The 15,964-nt window shown below is 42.3% G+C and overlaps 1 protein-coding gene across 6 annotated transcripts in view; it reads left to right on the top strand.

Annotated features, from left to right (window-relative positions):
- Window positions 1-15,964, top strand: part of LOC137375967 (organic cation/carnitine transporter 2-like) — a 171,435-nt gene that overhangs the window by 31,655 nt on the left and 123,816 nt on the right. For all 6 annotated transcript variants that reach the window (XM_068043777.1, XM_068043775.1, XM_068043779.1 and 3 more), the window contains exon 2: window positions 4,697-4,800. In XM_068043777.1, the coding sequence (XP_067899878.1) occupies window positions 4,697-4,800 (104 nt within the window). The remainder of the gene's footprint in view (window positions 1-4,696; window positions 4,801-15,964) is intronic.

Below are 15,964 nucleotides of genomic sequence, written 5' to 3'. Positions count from 1 at the left end.
GATACAGCAGGATATAGATCGGTTGGAGACTTGGGCGGAGAAATGGCAGATGGAGTTTAATCCGGACAAATGTGAGGCAAGGCATTTTGGAAGATCTAATACAGGTGGGAAGTATACAGTAAATGGCAGAAACTTTTGGAGTATTGACAGGCAGAGAAATCTGGGCGTACAGGTCCACAGGTCACTGAAAGTGGCAATGCAGGTTGATAAGATAGTCAAGAAGGCATACGGCATGCTTGCGTTCATCGGTCGGGGCATAGAGTATAAAAATTGGCAAGTCATGCCGCAGCTGTACAGAACTTTAGTTAGGCCACACTTAGAATATTGCATGCAATTCTGGTCGCCACACTACCAGAAGGACGTGGAGGCTTTGGAGAGGGTACAGAAGATGTTTACCAGGATGTTGCCTGGTCTGGAGGGTATTAGCTATGAGGAGCGGTTGGATAAACTCAGATTGTTTTCACTGGAATGACGGAGGTGGAGGGGTGACTTGATAGAGGTTTACAAAGTTATGAGTGGCATGGACAGAGTGGATAGTCAGGAGCTTTTTCCCAGGGTGGAAGAGTCAGTTACTAGGGGACATAGGTTTAAGGTGCGAGGGGCACAGTTTAGAGGGGATGTGCGAGGCAAGTTCTTTACACAGAGGGTGGTGAGTGCCTGGAACTTGCTGCCAGGGGAGGTGGTGGAAGCAGGTACGATAGCGATGTTTAAGAGGCATCTTGACAAATACATGAATAGGATGGGAATAGAGGGATACGGTCCCCGGAAGTGCAGAAGGTTTAAGTTTAGACAGGCATCAAGATTGGCACAGGCTTGGAGGGCCGAATGGCCTGTTCCTGTGCTGTATTGTTGTTTGTTCTTTGTTCTCTTTGTCTGCAGTTTCTCCCACAGAGCTGTGCTGATAACATTACTGTCACTGACCGAGTCTACAATAATGCTCACTTCAACAGCCCCAACAATCACTAGAACTTTATCATTGTTGTTTCCATTGACAGAAAACATGGATCCACAATTGCTATTCAAGTCGTCACCAGCTGCAACTTCTTCAACTCGTCTCACAGTTGTACTACTTCCAATTCTCTTTCTTTCACATAGTTTTCCAGGCTTCAGCTCTGTTCAGTTTTGCTTCTGCATTTCTTGGCATATCTTTCCCTTGGCACAGCAGCAATCATCTCTTCTATAATGCCCCAAGTTGCCACATCTGAAACACTCTGTCTCAGACTTTTGCTGTTTACATTTACACGGACCTGGATTCCAATGTGTCACTTGAATAACTTCAGATTTTGTCATGCTGAAAACAGAAATGGGTACAAGTTTCTCGCTGTGAACTTGCCCATCCACTGCTTCTAATACATCCGTTATTTTCAAAGTGTCATCCAATGTTAAGTCACCTCCTCTTTCCAGCAGCCTATGCCTTAACCTATCCTACTTAGAGTCATAGTGTTATACAGCACAGAAACAGGCCCTTTGGCCCATTGTGTCTGTGCTGGCGATCAAGCACCTAACTATTCTAATCCCATTTTCCAGCACTTGGCCCGTAGCCTTGTATGCTATGACATTTCAAGTGCTCATCCAAATACTTCTTAAATGTTGTGAGGGTTCCTGCCTGTACCATCCCTTCAGGCAGTTCGTTCCAGATTCCAATCACCCTCTGTGTGAAAAAATGTTTCCTCAAATCCCCTCGAAACCTCCTGCTCCTTACCTTAAATCTATGCCTCGTGCTTATTGACCCCTCCACTACGGGAAAAGGTTTCTTCCTATCTACCTGTCAATGCCACTCATAAATTTTTTATCCCTCAATCAGTCCCCCTTCAGCCTTCTCTGCTCTAAGGTAAACAACCCGAGCCTTTTCAGTCTCTCTTCATAGCTGAAATGCTCCAGCCCAGGCAACATCCTGGTAAATCTCCTCTGCACCCTCTCCAGTGTAATCACATCCTTCCTATAGTGTGGTGCCCAGAACTGTATACAGTACTCCAGCTGTGGTCTAACCAGCGTTTTTTAAAGCTCCATCATTATCTCCCTGCTCTTATATTCTATGCCTCGGCTAATAAAGGCAAGTATCCCATATGCCTTCCTAACCACCATATCTACCTGTGCTGCTGCCTTCAGCGATCTATGTACAAGTACACCAAGGTCCCTCTGACCCTCTGAACTTTCTAGGGTCCTACCATTCATTGTATATTCCCTTGCCTTGTTAGGCCTCCCAAAATGCATCACCTCACACTTCTCAGGATTAAATTCCATTTGCCACTGCTCCGCCCACCTCACCAGCCCATCTATATCATCCTGTAATCTATGACTTTCCTCCTCACTATTTACGACACCACCAATTTTCGTGTCATCTGCGAACTTACTGATCATACCTCCTATATTTACATCTGAATCATGAATGTACACGGCAAACAGCAAGGGTCCCAGCACCGATCCCTGCAGTACACCACTGGTCACAGGCTTCCACTTGCAAAAACAACCCTCGACCATCACCCTCTGCTTCCTGCCACCAAGCCAATTTTGGATTCAGTTTGTCAAATTGCCCTGGATCCCATGGGCTCTTACCTTTTTAACCAATCTCCCATGCGGGACCTTATCAAAAGCTTGCAATGTTGTACTTGCAATGTTGGACCATCTGATCCATTATCTGGTTATTCAGATCCGTCACAACATAATTGCATCCATCTGACGCCTGCCTCAAATGAGTCACAAATGGCTCAATTCCCCAGACTGCAGACATATCAGCTTCAGCAAATGCCATGATACAATCCTAAATATCTCCGAATATACCTCTGTATTATTTGTTTTTATAATCTCTTTGCCAATGTCACATCTCAGGCTAAAGAATCTCACTTGAAGTCACAGATTTAACTTTAACAAAGATTCAACAAGCTTTAATAAAAAGACTTCTGGAGAGTTCTTGTTTACTGCTACAAAGGGTCTTGTTTTATTGTGTTTGTATAGCTCACATTGAGGTATGATTATTTGTTGCATTTCCATGCAGATGCTTACTTGGTTTTCAGTGTTCATAGATATGGATGTGGATTTGAGGGCAAGAGATGCTGAGGTTCATGTGTCTTGTCCTCCATTTTGTTGACAGTTCATGTACCCCATTCTAAAAGGACTAGACAGGCTAGATGCAGGGGGATGTTCCCGATGGCTGGGAAGTCCAGAACCAGTCTCAGGATAAAAGTTGCAGAGCTATGTGGAAAAGGCAGGTGAGTGGGATGGGCTAAGTAGCTTTTACAAGGAGCTGACACAGGCACGATGAGCCGAATGGCCTCCTTCAGTGCTGTAACCTTTCTATGAATCTATGATTCTGTCTTGATGGATCAATAATAGTTCTGTCTGTGAAAATTAATTAATCTAGAGTTTTGTTCAATTATTTTCAGACAATGTGAAAAAAATTCACAGTTCTGCCTTGGAAATTCAAGGATTTTATTCATTTCTCTCAACAGAGAACATATATTTGGGAGATACAATGAAAATACAAATTGTATGTTGTCTGTTAGAATTATTTTTACACCTCCTTTCATGTACATAGTATGTTTCAAATGAAGTACTTATGATGTAACATTGACAAATGTGACAGCAGCATCCCACAAACAATAATGAGATGAACAACCAGATAATCTGATTCAGTAATGATGGAAAAAATGTTTGCCAGAAAACCATCCTGCTCTTCTTCAAGTAGTACTATGGAATGTTTTACATCTATCTGAAAGATCATATGAGATCACAGTTTAATATCTCATACAAAATGCATCACCACTCAGTACTGACATGAAATGTCAGCCTAGATTATGTGCTCAAGCTTCGGGAGTGAGATGTACCATCACTAAGACTGCCCATTCCCTCCTCTGTAACGTCAGCCAATTCTACCGCTGCCTCAGGTCATCTGCTACTGAACTCCTCATCCTTGATATTGTAAGATCTAGTCTTGACTATTTTAACACACTCCTGGTCGGCCTCACACGTTCTACCTTCTATAAACTTGACGTCAGCTAAAACTCTGTTGCCCGTATCTTCACTCACAGTAAGTCCCCTTCACTCATCACCCCATGCACATCGACCTGTGTTGGCTTTCTGGTTAAGCAATGCCTCGATTTTAAAATTCTTATGCTTGCTTTCAAATCTCTCCATGACCTCACCCCTCATTATCACTGTAATCTCCTTCAGGCTCAAAATCAGAGATATTGGCGCTCCTCTAATTGTGGCCTCTTGAGCACCACGATATTAATCGCTCCACAATTGGTGGCTGTGCCATCGGCTGCCTAGCCCCAGGCTCTGAAATCCCCTCCCTAAATCTCTGCACCTCTCTATTTCACCTTCCTCCTTTAAGATGCTCTTTAAAGCCTACCTCTTTGACCACTTTTTGGTCATGTACCCTAACATTTCCTTATGTGGTTCAGTGCCATATTTTGTTTCATAACGCCCCTGTGAAGCACCTTGGAACATTTTATGATGTTAAAAGCACTATGTAGAGGCAAGTTGTTGTGGTTGTTGTTGAAGTCACAGCCTTCTTGCTTAGAGTTGTAATCACTGCCATGAGCCGAGGCTGGCATCGTAGTAGGTTCGATGAGCCAAATGGGCTTTTCTTGTATCCTGTTTCTGTCCATTTTTAGATCCAGTACAATAAAATAGCTTGTCTGTAATTTTTCCCAAACCACATATATGGAAATTTTCATTTCTCTTTGCATTTCAGTGGGACTTAGTGTGTAACAATGACTGGAAAGGGCCCTTTGTAGCATCAGTATTCTTCGTGGGAGTGCTGGTCGGTTCCTTCATTTCTGGACAGTTATCAGACAGGTGAGTTATTTCCTTTATTCAACTTTTCCAGGAAGAGTCTTTAGCCCAATTTTTAGCACCTGGGCACCCGAAAAAAACAGGGCATGTGGGGGAGGGGGCATTGTTAAAATAGGGGCTGAGTAATCACCTGACTCTTTCTGCTGCATTCTCACCAACTGCTAATTTAACTCTTGAGTTTCAGGAGGTTTGTAAGCCACTTGCTGCAGGTAGGTGGGGTCCTCAAATATTCAAAAGTCTGTGCTGGATGACATTATTTGAACCTCAAAGTGATTTCACAATTTGGTTATTGGAATTGTGCATAAAACTAATCACACTAGAGAAGGATGTTGTCAGCTGGATCCAGGACCAGAAGAGAAAAGCAAGATAATTTTACTTAGAATTCTAATGCATTCCTTGTAGGCCAGGACAACGAGGAGTCTCAGCCATGGCTCAACTGGTAGTACTCTTGCCTCTGAGTCAGAAAGTTATGGGTTCAAACCATAGAAACATAGAAAATTTACAGCACAGAAGAAGGCCATTCAGCCCATCATGTCAAGTACCACTCCAGGACTTGAGCACAACAATCTAGGCTGCCACTCCAGTGCAGAACTGAGGGAGTGCTGCACTATCTGAGTTGCCCTCTTTCAGATGAGATGTTAAACTGAGGCCCTGTGTGCCGTCACTGGCGAGTGTAAATGATCCCATGGTAGTATTTCAAAGAAAAAACAGGGGAACATAGGAACAGAAGTAGGCCATTCAGCCCATCAAGCCTGCTCCACCATTCAATACGATCATGGCTGACCATCCACTTCAATGCATTTTTTCTCACACTATCCCCATAATCTCTTTATGTCATTGGTATTTAGAAATTTGTCAATCTCTGCTTTAAACATACTCAATGACTGAGCTTCCACAGCCCCCTGAGTAGAGAATTCCAAAGATTCATAACCCTCTGAGTAAAGGAATTTCTCCTCATCTTGGTCCTAAGTGGTGTCCCCCTTATTTTGAAATTGTGTCCCCTGGTTCTACACTCCCCAACCAGGGGAAACATCTTAGCTGCATCTACCCTGTCTATCCCATTAAGTATTTTGTAGGTTTCAATGAGATCACCTCTCATTCTTCGAAACTCTAGAGAATACAGGCTCAGGTTCCCCAATCTCTTCATAGGACAGTTCCGCCATCCCGTGAACTAGTCTGGTGAACCTTCGTTGCACTCCCTCTATGACAAGAATATCCTTCCTAATGTAACGGGACCAAAACTGCACACAGTACTGCAGGCGAAGTCTAATCAGGGTTCTATACAATTGGAGCAAGACTTCATTACTCCTGTACTCAAATCCTCTTGCGATAAAGGCTAACATACCATTTGCTTTCTTAATTGCTTGCTGCACCCGTCTGCTAGCTTTCAGTGACTTATTGACGAGGACACCCAGGTCTCTTTGTACATCTACACTTTCTAATCTCTTACCATAAAAGAAATACGTTGCACATCTGTTCCTCCTACCAAAGTGGATAACCTCACATTTTTCCACATTATATTCCATTTGCCATGTTCTAGCTCACTCACTAAGTCTGTCCAACTCTCCTTGAAGCCGCTTTGCATCTTCCTCACAACACACATTGCCACCTAGTTTTGTGTCATCTGCAAACTTGGAAATATTACATTTGGTCCCCACATCCATTGATATATATTGTAAACAGCTGGGGCCCAAGTACTGATCCTTGCAGTATCCCACTAGTCACAGCCTGCCAAAGGGAGAATGATCAGCGTTATCCCTGGCATCCTTCACAACATTTATCCCTCAATTGACATCACAAAAACAGATTATCTTGTCATTATCACACGATTGTTTGTAGGAGCCTGCTGGTGCACAAATTGGCTGCCATGTTTCCTGCATTACAACAGTGACTATGGTTCAAAATTACTTCATTAGCTGTAAAGTACTTTGAGACATCTGGTGGTCATGAAAGGTGCTATATAAATGCAAGTCTTACTTTCTTTATCACAAGGAAACTTTGGACCTTTGCTGTCCTGTACTTCCTCCCATGACCTACTTTAGTGCTGAGGACTTTCTCTAGGGTTCCTGATGGTGATGTCCCTCTGGCCAAAATTTTGTTTCCTCATCCTTCCATTGGGTTCAGGCGAGAGTTAGTCCTGGAATATGGTGACAAGGCCATCAGGTTAAAATGGCCCATGACTCATGCTATGTCCATGCAAGCTTGTTGCTCACCCTAACTTTGCCCTCCTCTCACCCCAGTTCCACATCATACACATGTTCCAAATTAATTTGGGGCTATTACTTATTGTAGATTGTTTAACCATTGCCTTTCTATATGTCCCCTGTGCTGGGGACATATAAATGGCAGATAAAATAACTTGAAACAGAGGTGAAAAGGTGATTACATTCCAGAACAAATGTATTCAAATGGGTGACTGATATCAGTTTATAAAACCTGATGAACAAGTTCATGGCTAACAGATATAACCTTCTGTCAAGTGTGATCACTTGGATTGTAGTAATGCAATCATACACGTTTCTTGTATTTTACCAAGCATGTCAACCCTCTTGTTACTGCTGCAATGTGTGTTTTCACCTTCTTAATCCTTCTCCTTTGTGCTTCACTTTGCCATATTACAAAATTATTTGTTGATAAGAGTAAAAGGACAGTGAATATTTGTAAATGTCATTTTATTTCCATATCTCCGGCCATCAGAAATTTTGGATATAGATTTGTGAGTGTGTGTGAATTTACGTGTGCTCAAACATCAGTGCATATCATGTTGGCGCAGATACATCAGTGGGTGCCTTTATATAAAAAAAATTCTTGGGATGTGAGCAACAATAACCATGTGATATATGTAATAGCTGAGCAGTTTGTACATTGAGCATTTTGTATACTGCCCTCTCTGTTGGAGCTGTAAATGAAGTTGGGCAATGGCTGCTTACACTGTGAGATCTCATGTTCGACTAAGTCAGTGAGTACACAACAGAAAGATGATGACGGGATAGAAATCTTTTTTACTTTTCATTTGAGAGATTATGGTCTGAAGAACATTATGACACACTTTTTGGAACTCTCAAAGTCGATTTTGAGGAGGTTTGGACAATTTAGATTGCTTTGCATGTGTTTGCGTATCGTGTTCAAGGACAACTCTGAGAGTTAGCACGGCATGAAATTGAAAAACTGTCACTGATGACATATTTTGGGACAATGGGGAAATTCAACCCTAATAAAGAGTTATGAATGCACGTTACACATTTGGCTACAAGATATAAAAATAGGGGATACGGTAAAGCTCCAGGTCACGGCAATGCCCCAGGTCAAGGTTGTGGTAGACCTAAAGCTAGTTCAGCAGCCTGGAAGTCCTCGAATGCACATATGATAGATATGGAAACAGCAGTTGATGTTATCGAGCCGGAAGATCAAGAATTGCACTCAGTCAGAGGGCAAGAAATACAACACATGGACAATGAGAGTAAAAGGTCTGAAGCTATAATTCCAGTACCCACAATAAAAATGAAAATGGGAGATTCATAACTTACTTTTACCATTGATACATCTGCCGCAGTGTCTGTTATCTTGGAAGGAGAGTATAAGAAGTCCCTAAGTCACATTCCCTTACAAAAAACTGGAGTAAAAATGACAAATTATTCCAATAGCAGTATTCCAGTGTTAGGTGAAGTTAGTGTTCGGGTGGAAGTTGATGATGCATCCTATTACCTGCCATTGGTAATAGTAAGATGGAACAAAATCTCTCTGTGGAAAGAATTAGCTTAAGAAAATACAATTAAACTGGGCCGAGTTATTTACATTAGGGATCAGTAAGAGTACGTCTGACATTGAGGAAGTGAAGACACTTTTATTTTTAGCCAGTGAGTTACCTGTGAATTACTTTACATACACAAATGCCAGTGTCTACCAGATAAATTAGTGAAGAAACTTGCATGGATGTGGTTCTCAGTAAAGTGCTTGTTATGACCAGGCAAGATAGGGTGTCTAGGGGTTCCCTCTCAGCCTTTGCTTGGTCTAACCGTAACAGGATTTAATTTTTAAAACACTGTTTTTAGCTCCCCCTCAGTGAATCCTTGTTCACTGCTTTCCAATTGAAAGGCAAAGAAAGCAGACAGGTCTTCTTAGATTTAAACAAGAAAGGTTAAAGTTTATTAATCTTAAACTCTAATTTGGTTAACGACTATGAATATGTGATGCGACCACTCTAGCATGCATACACAATAAACACACAAGCAGATAGACTCAGAAAAAGTAGAAAGAAATAAAGGGGAAAGATTTGAGGCAATATCTGGTAATTATTTATGGTCCTTTAAGTTCAATGTGGAGTCTTTGGTTGCCAGTAGGTCTTGCTGTTCATTGGGGCCCAGTGCACGCTTTAACTTGTTTTGATATAGGAGTCTTTTCTCTCTTGAGGTTTAAGCGACTTCAGTGGGTCTGGAGGCTTGTGAGAAAGTGAGAGAGAGCCAGCTAGGAGAGAGACTGTCTTGTTCTAGGTTCAGTTACAATCTACAGTCTGTCTTCAAACTGTCCTGTGTCTAATTCAAAAAGCCTGAAACAGCTGGTTAGTCATGTGACCAGCTGGCTGAACCACTCCTGCATTTGTGGATTTCAAAGCTCTCGGTTGGGGGGAGGAAGGGGGCAAAGTGTAATGCTGTTTCTTACCCCGACTAGATGTGGATCACCATTGCCCAGCCCAAACTCTGTTAATTGAATCAGTAAGCAATTCTTTTGTATGCAAATGTCCTCCAGCCAAGTGTCTGGTGATCTCCTTTTAAACAAGTAATTTCTTCTCTCCAGCTGCAGTTTAAAATGAATGTTCATATGACAAAATTAATATGCCTCATTCTTGGCAGATGGGGGTCTTCGTGACAGTGCTCAGGCAGTTATGAATGATTGGCCTAAAGAGTATGATGATGAGAAACTGCAGGAGTATTTTACATGTAGAAATGAACTGAGTGTAGATCAAGGCTGTCTGCTACGGGGTTTAAGAGTTATTATTCCACCAAGGTTTAAAGAGAGATTCTTAGAGGAACTCCATCAAGAGCACAAAGGGATAGTCCATATGAAAGAAGTAGCAAAAAGCTAGTTTTGGTATCCAAAGATAGACAGAGATGTTGAAGAGTGGTGAAAAGTTGTGAACTGTGTCTTAGAACGAGAAATGATCCAACCATGGTCTTTTCATTCCATGGTCGAACACAAGAAAACAATGGGAATGAGTACATGTCAATTTCTTTGAAGTGGAAACATAGAAAAATAGGAGCAGGAGTAGGCCATTCTGTCCTTCGAACTTGCTGCTCCATTCAATACGATCATGGCTAATCATCCAAACTCAGTACCCTGTTCCCGCTTTCTCCCCGTATCCCTTGATCCCTTTAGCCCTAAGAACTATATCTAACTCTTTCTTGAATATATTTAATGATTTAGCCTCAACTGCTTTCTGTGGTAGAGATTTCCACAGGTTCACCGTTCTCTGGGTGAAGAAATCTCTCCTCATCTCCTAAATAGCTTACCCCTTATGCTTAGACTGTGACCCCCGGTCCTGGACTCCCCTGCCATCGGCAACATCTTTCCTGCATCTAGTCTGTCCAGTACCGTTAGAATTTTGTCGGTTTCTATGAGATCCCCTCTCATTCTTCTAAACTCTAGCAAATACAAGCCTAATCAATCCAATCTCTCTTCGTACGTCAGTCCTGCCATCCCAGGAATCAGTCTGGTGAACCTTTGCTGCACTCCCTCCACAGCAAGAACATCCTTCCTCAGATAAGGAGTCCAAAACTACATACAATACTCAAGGTGTGGTCTCACCGAGGCCTTGTATAATTGCAGCAAGACATCCTTGCTACTGTACTTGAATCTTCTCGCTATGAAGGCCAACATACCATTTGCCTTCTTAACTGCTTGCTGCACCTGCATGTTTACTTTCTGTAACTGGTGCACAAGGACACCCAGGTCTCACTGCACCTCCCCCTTTCCCAATCTATCGCCGTTCAGATAATAATCTGCCTTCCTGTTTTTGCCACCAAAGTGGATAACCTCACATTTATCCACATTTTACTGCATCTGCCATGTATTTGCCCACTCACTCAACCTGTCCAAATCACACTGGAGCTTCTCTACATCCTCCTCACAGCTCCCAGTCCCACCCAGCTTTGTGTCATCTGCAAACTTGGATATATTACATTTCATTCCATCATCCATATCATTAATGTATATTATGAATAGCTGGGGTCCTAGCACTGATCCCTGTGGTACCCCACTAGTCACTGCCTGCCTCTCAGAAAAAGACCCGATTATTCCTGCTCTTTGTTTGCTGTCTGCTAACCAGTTCTTTATCCATTTCAGTACCTTACACCCAATCCCACGTGCTTTAATTGTGCATGCTAATCTCTTGTATGGGACCTTATCGAAATCCTTCTGGAAGTCCAAATACACCACATCCACTGGTTCTCCCTTATCTATTTTACTAGTTACATCCTCAAAAAATTCCAGTAGATTTGGCAAGCATGATTTCCTTTTCTTAAATCCATGTTGACTTTGTCCAATCCTGTCTCTGTTTTCCAAGTGCTCTGCTATTACATCTTTTATAATGGACTCTAGCATTTTCCCCACTACTGATGTCAGGCTAACCGGTCTATAATTCCCTGTTTTCTCTCTACCTCCTTTTTTAAATAGTGGGGTTACATTTGCTAGCCTCCAATCCGTTGGAACTGTTCCAGAGTCTATAGAATTTTGAAAAATGACCAGCAATGCATCTACTATTTCTGGGGCCACTTCCTTAAGTTCTCTGGGATGTAGATTATCAGAGTATTTTGTTTTTGTCACTAGCTATAGCAAGTGGATAAATGTTGAGTCTGTGCTGAATACCATAAGTGTCAAAATTATTGAGGTTTTGAGAAATTGGCTTGCAATTTATGGGTTGCCAGAAGTGTTGGTGTCAGATAAAGGTACACAGTTTACGTTAGAAGAGGTTGAAATGTTTTTTGAGTAAGATTGGAGTCAAACACACTCTAATACCATGATATTACCCAGCATTAAATTGTGCTGCAGAAAGAAATTAACAAATTGTGAAGAAGTCTTTGCAGAACTTATTTGCTAGTTGACAAGCTGGGCAGTAATTTCCATGTTTCTCTTCAATGCAGGCTAAACAATTTTCTGTTCTCTTACAGAATAACCTTACAGTCTATAACAGGTTGCTCACCTTATGAGTGTTTAAACATGCTCCTAGGACAAGGTTTAGTTTTCTTAAGCCTGATGTCAATAGCAAGATAAGAGAAAAGCAAGGCAGAGTGAAGATGAGTCATGATACTCGAGACATGAAACTTAGAGAGTTCGGTGCTGGTCAGGAGGTCATGGTGAAAAACCACTGAGGTGATAAAGAGAAGTATGTGTTTGGAGTTGTTGTAAAAAAGACAAGGTGCATTCACATATCTAGTGCCGATTGGGGAGAGACAGTGTCAGTGTCATGTAGATCATTTACTTTAAAGAGAAAATCTCACAAAGGGAGAGCATGAGAAACCTCCTTTGGTCCAAATTCCTATAGTCCCAAGTGAAAGTCAGAAAGAAAGTCTCAAAGAAACTGAAAGTTTGCCTATATCACTGAATTCACCAGTGGAGCAAAGTGAGTTAGGGTCTTTGATTAAGACGAATCAATCAATTTCACAGACCCAACCATTAAATTGGAGTTGGTAGTCAAAGTCAAAGTTCAGGTCTGCCAGTCTCAGATGTTGAGAGTCAAGCTAATGGAAATGTAGGAAGATACCCAGACAGAAAGGGAAAGAAGCTAGATAAGTTAATTGAAAGTATGTAGGAAGGGAGAAGAAATAAGTTGTTCTTTTCATTACTTTATGTCAAATAATGATATTTTTGTTAAAGAAATACTGGTGTTAAGGAAAAAGATTTTTTAAACATGTAATTTGCTCTGGAAATACTGGTTGTATATGTTTTAGATGTGATTACAGTAATGACAAACATGCAACCCAACCTATTAAATTTCCAAAGTGATTCCTGACAACGCAGCGGCTCGCTGACGTCACCAGAGTGCGGCAATCTGCGCACATGCGCAACTACATCTTGCCAGGACGAAGTGGCATGCGCGGGATAATGTCATCACTTCAGTGCCAACTTCAGTGGGGTAATCACAGGGGTGGCACAGTGGCGCAGTGGTTAGCCTCACAGCTCCAGGGACCTGGCTTCGATTCTGAGTACTGCCTGTGCGGGGTTTGCAAGTTCTCCCTGTGACCGTGTGGGTTTTTGCTGGGTGCTCCGGTTTCCTCCCACAGCCAAAGACTTGCAGGTTGATAGGTAAATTGGCCATTGTAAATTGCCCCGAGTGTAGGTAGATGGTAGGGATTATGGGATTACTGCAGGGTTAGTATAAATGGGTGGTTGTTGGTCGGCACAGACTTGGTGGGCCGAAGGGCCTGTTTCAGTACTGTATCTCTAAATATAAATAAATATAAATATTTGGGGAAGCTTCCATTGGATTGGAAAATAGCCAATGTAACATCTGGAGTACTGTATACAAGTATTTGTCTCCTTATTTAACGAAGGATGTAAATGCGTTGGAAGCAGTTCAGAGAAGGTTTACTAGACTAAGTCTGATGAAGGGTCGCAGACCTGAAACATTAACTCTGTTTCTCACTGCACAGATGCTGCCAGACCTGTTGAGTATTTCTGGCACTTTCTGTTCTCATTTACTAGACTAATACCTGAATGGGCGAGTTGTCTTATGAGAAAGATTGAATAGGCTAGGCTTGTATCTGCTGGAGTTTAGAAGAGTAAGAAGCGACTTGATTAAAACATGAAAGATCCTGAGGGTCTTGACAGGGTGAATGTGGAAAGGATGTTTCCTCTTATGGTAGAATCTAGAACTGGAAGTCACTGTTTAAAAATAAGGGGTCACCCATTTAAGACAGAGATGAGGAGTAATTTTTTCTCTCAGTGGGTCGTGAGACTTTGGAATTCTCTTCCTCAAAAGGCAGTGGAAGCAGAGTCTTTGAATATTTTTAAGGCAGAGATAAATAGATTCTTGATAAGCAAGGGGGTGGAAGGCTATTGGAGGTAGGGGGGAATGTGGAGTTGAGGTTACAATCAGATCAGTCATGATCTCTTGAATGGCGGAGCAAGCTTGAGAGGTCAAACGGCCTACTCCTGCTCCTAAATCATATGTTTGTATGAACGTTCGTATGAAGATCTCGCTACAAAGTACCAGAGCCATTAATTCAGTAGTCTGTGAAACATAATTTTCCATTGGACTTTTGAAAAGGCCGTAAGGGTGATGAACATGGAGAGCAACAAGGTCAAATGAGCCGTTCATCTAACAATTCCTGTAGGGTCTCAGCAATTGCACCTTGCACATCTGGGAGATTGAGGTACCGTCTCTGGAGGAGGATTCCCTCCCTTCAAGACCACCTCAGCCTCCATTTTTCCAGCAGTCAAGGAGTGGAGTGGCCTCAATCTGGTCCCCAATCTGAGGGCATTGGGATGGTTGTTTCGGACTTACTGGCTTAACAGGGCCAACCGCATTAGCTATTGACACCATAACCGGCTCAGACCCTACAGCTGAATATTCAGTTGGTCAGCAATTGCCCCTATATGTGTAAGGGTTGTCGTCCCCAAAAAACCTACATGGGATTTTACAGAGGTAATCATTCGCACTCACCCACATCAACCCTATTTGATTAGCAACATTGCATGACAGGAACGACGGGAAACCATTGGCACCCTGAATAGTCATAACCATAGATGATGGAACAGAAGTATCCGCAAATCTACGATTCTCTATATGAAATGCAAATTTGCACTCTGTGTCATATAGAAATATTTCCAGCTGCCCTTCCAACATTCCTCGATAAGGGAATGGCCACCCTTATCCTGAAGTGAAAAAGTGACGTGTAGTTAAGGCACAACCTTCCTATTGTGATTCTGCCTTGCCTGCTGAATCACTCCCTGCCCTCTCCTGTTGGATTGAGGTCTCATTCCTGTCTGTGGCTCTTGCTTTCCTACCCTGTTTCCTTAATTTTTCTTTCAACTTTTCTACTTCTTTAGCCAGTCTATCTCTCTCTACAATCAATTGATAAGTTGGGACCTGCTCTCTCTTTGTCCAACCCTTCTCAGATTTACCCTCTCAGGCCCTTCTGTCTTCCATCGCTGTAACCCCTGTCTCACTTCCATAGCTGGAATAGCTACAGCTCTCTGATACAGGCTTTCCACTCTCACCATGCATTCATCAAAACCTTCATCCCACCCCAGGCATCTCTTTCCAGGATTACCAAGGGGTAGTAAAAAACTCAAAATAATCTCTGTCTGAGCATCATCCCTGTCATGACAAATGTTAGTCTACTTTGATCCTAAGCTTTTGCACAACTGAAATATCTGTTCTCCCCACTTCCCTGGGTCCTTCCCCTGGTAATAATACAAGGCACTTTGTCAACTATGGCTCTGACTGAATACCAAAAATCACAATTATTATTTGATAGAGCAGAAACTTGGAGTTCTTCTCAAAACTTACCATCTTTTCTCAGTGATCCCCTAAAGCCATAGAATCATATGATGTCCCCTGACTGCCACCATCACAGAATATTACACCACCATTGGGAAAACCTAAGTCCCACTTCACCAAGAATAGCCCTCATGTCCTGTAACTTTGCCCCTCCTCGCGCATACCAGGAATCCCCAAAACTACTAAAGGTAGTGTTACCTTCATGAGCTCTATAAGGAGTAGAAGATTCACAGTCATGCTCTTGCCCTATCCCCCTATTGAGTTTCTTCCACTCTCTGTGCTAGTGAAAAGTTGAGCCTTCTGATGTGGGGTAATAATGATCCAAGGAGCTGATTGCTCTTCCTCCATGCCTAACATTGCCACTCGAACCATGCTGATTCGGAGCTCCGAAATCAGAGAAGTTAAAACAGGTACAGATGGGAATGGTGGCCATACACCCTTTCCGAAGTCTCCTTTTCAACTTTTACAAACACACGAACCATATGAATTAGGAGCAAAAGTAGGCCATCCGGCCCCTCGAGCCTGTTCCACGATTCAATAAGATCATGACTGATCTGTTTGTGTCTCGAATTCCACACTCTCATCTATCCCCGATAACCTGATTCCCTTGCTTAACAAGAATCTAACTACCTACGCCTTAAAATTATTCAATGATAGGTCAACAGATCA

The sequence above is a fragment of the Heterodontus francisci genome, chromosome 12 (assembly GCF_036365525.1).
Source record: "Heterodontus francisci isolate sHetFra1 chromosome 12, sHetFra1.hap1, whole genome shotgun sequence".
NCBI classification, from domain to species: Eukaryota; Metazoa; Chordata; class Chondrichthyes; order Heterodontiformes; family Heterodontidae; genus Heterodontus; species Heterodontus francisci.
Note: the sequence above shows the minus strand (reverse complement) of the source record. Positions and strands in the feature narration are given on the sequence as shown.